Source organism: Cephus cinctus, unplaced genomic scaffold (assembly GCF_000341935.2).
Source record: "Cephus cinctus unplaced genomic scaffold, Ccin1 Ccin1_scaffold3046, whole genome shotgun sequence".
NCBI lineage: Eukaryota > Metazoa > Arthropoda > Insecta > Hymenoptera > Cephidae > Cephus > Cephus cinctus.
In genome coordinates this window covers 54538-56480 of record NW_014334447.1, presented here as the reverse complement: position 1 = coordinate 56480, position 1943 = coordinate 54538, and the positions used below count along the sequence as shown (strand labels likewise).

Here is a 1943-nt window from a genome sequence, read left to right as displayed (position 1 = left end):
CCCCCATTGTTACACCATTTCATCATTGCATTTAATAAATTATATATTTATTGACTCACTTACCTTTTCACTCGGAACACCATCCTACGTTCTTCTCTGTACTCTATATATGTATATACCACGCTTGTCCTTCCTTCTTTCCTCCTTTTACTTTGTGCTTTTTTTCGACGACGCTTTCATGGAGCAAATTTCGTACCATTGATAAATCGCTCTTCGGCAACAATTTATTTAAAGCATACAAACGGTACAAACAATGTGCCACTTTGAGTAAAAATTAATAATTAAGTTACTTGGTGATTATTATAGCAAGCGAGCGCGATTGTGCGCCAGATTATCGGAGTTAATGAGAACTTTCTTGAGTCTCGCGAGTTCGTCGTCGACGCGGCTATGCTTTTCTTTGTTACCTCGACAAGAAAAAAAAAAAAAAAAAAAAACAAAAAAAAAAAAAAAGAAATAAAAATACAAAATAGAAGAAAGAAAAACAGTAGAAATAGAACGACAGACAATTCTCTAATCGCAATTCAGATCCACGTCTCATCGGGAGACCCTGCTACGTTATTCATCAGAATACTTGAACCCGATGATTCTCACGATCGCAGACCACGATGTTACCGGCGGAGGTGACGGCGACGCCCTCGAGACCTTTGAACTCGCCGTCGCCGCTTCCCCACCCACCAAAGGCCTTGAGGAAGGCACCCTCTGGCGTGAATATTTGGATACGATTGTTACCGGAATCCGCGACAATTATGTATCCTTGATCGTCAACCGCTACACCCCTTGGGAACTTGAATTGACCTTCGTCCGAGCCTTCCGAGCCGAAGGAGGTCAGGACCCTTCCGTTCACGTCGAATATTTGAACCCGGTGATTATTTCCGTCACTCACTATCACTCGATTGGTATTGCTCACGGCAATGTAATGGGGATGTTCCAATTGACCCCTTCCACTTCCGCAGCAACCAAATTTACCCACGAATGTACCATCCGATTGGAATACCTGATTGGAAGGATTATTTATTATTAAATCTTTATGGTTTTATATGTAGGACTAATTTTTAAAATCGTCCCCCAATTACCTGCACCCGATGATTTTCTTTGTCGCAGACGTAAATGAATCCGAGGGCGTCGGTCGTTATGCCCCAAGGATAATTGAACCTTCCGTCCGTGGTACCTTGAGAACCAAAGGCTCTAAGGAACCTTCCAGAAGGATCTAGAACCTGGATCCGGTGATTGTAACGATCCGCTATTATAAACTGACCAATCCTGTTAACTGCCACTCCTGCCAGACAGTCGAATTCTCCTTCGCCACTTCCGTACGATCCGAACTCCTTCGTGAAGTTCCCATTTCCGTCAAAGACCTATTGAGAATTGTATATGAAAATATTGACGAGTACGTTGGACACGCTTTTTCATGAATTCTTATATAATATTTTAATAAATAATAACTTGAACTCGATGGTTGGAGCTGTCGGCCACTACGATGGAATTGTCTGGCCCAACTGCGAGGCCTCTTGGCCACGTAAAGCATCCGGCTTCGCTCCCCCGCATCCCAAATTTGAACAGCTGCCGCCGCTTCAGCAGGTACTGACTCCTGGGTAATTAAAAAAAAAAAATTATTAATCACTTCACTTGAATATTGAAATAAAGTCCACTCGATACTTTACCTAGTGGAGGAACCTGCTGCCGCGGGAATAACGGGAGCTGCTGTAGGGGACGTGGGGGAGCCTGACGGGTTTTTTTGATCGTCGTCAGAAGATTCAAAAGAAGTTTGCCCGGTGTGTCTAAGAGGCAGACCCAGAGATAGTCTTCGGGATGCTGCGCTGGCACTGAAATCAAACGAGTGTGCCAATAAATATCAGCAAGATGCTCATGGATAAAACCCACTTGATCTCTGGACAAGTACGTCATACAAAATTAAGAAAAAAAAAAAAAAAAAAAACCATCTG

General features: G+C 43.1%; 1 protein-coding gene across 6 annotated transcripts in view; it reads right to left on the bottom strand.

The window, feature by feature from the left end:
- Positions 1-193: 193 nt before the first annotated feature.
- LOC107274385 (RING finger protein nhl-1) overlaps positions 194-1943 on the bottom strand; it is a 16083-nt gene continuing 14333 nt past the window's right edge. For all 6 annotated transcript variants that reach the window (XM_015753471.2, XM_015753476.2, XM_015753479.2 and 3 more), the window contains 4 exons: positions 1662-1823; positions 1444-1588; positions 1074-1355; positions 194-994 (listed from right to left, as the gene is read on the bottom strand). In XM_015753471.2, coding sequence (XP_015608957.1) covers positions 563-994; positions 1074-1355; positions 1444-1588; positions 1662-1823 — 1021 coding nt within the window. In that variant the 3' untranslated portion in view covers positions 194-562. The remainder of the gene's footprint in view (positions 995-1073; positions 1356-1443; positions 1589-1661; positions 1824-1943) is intronic.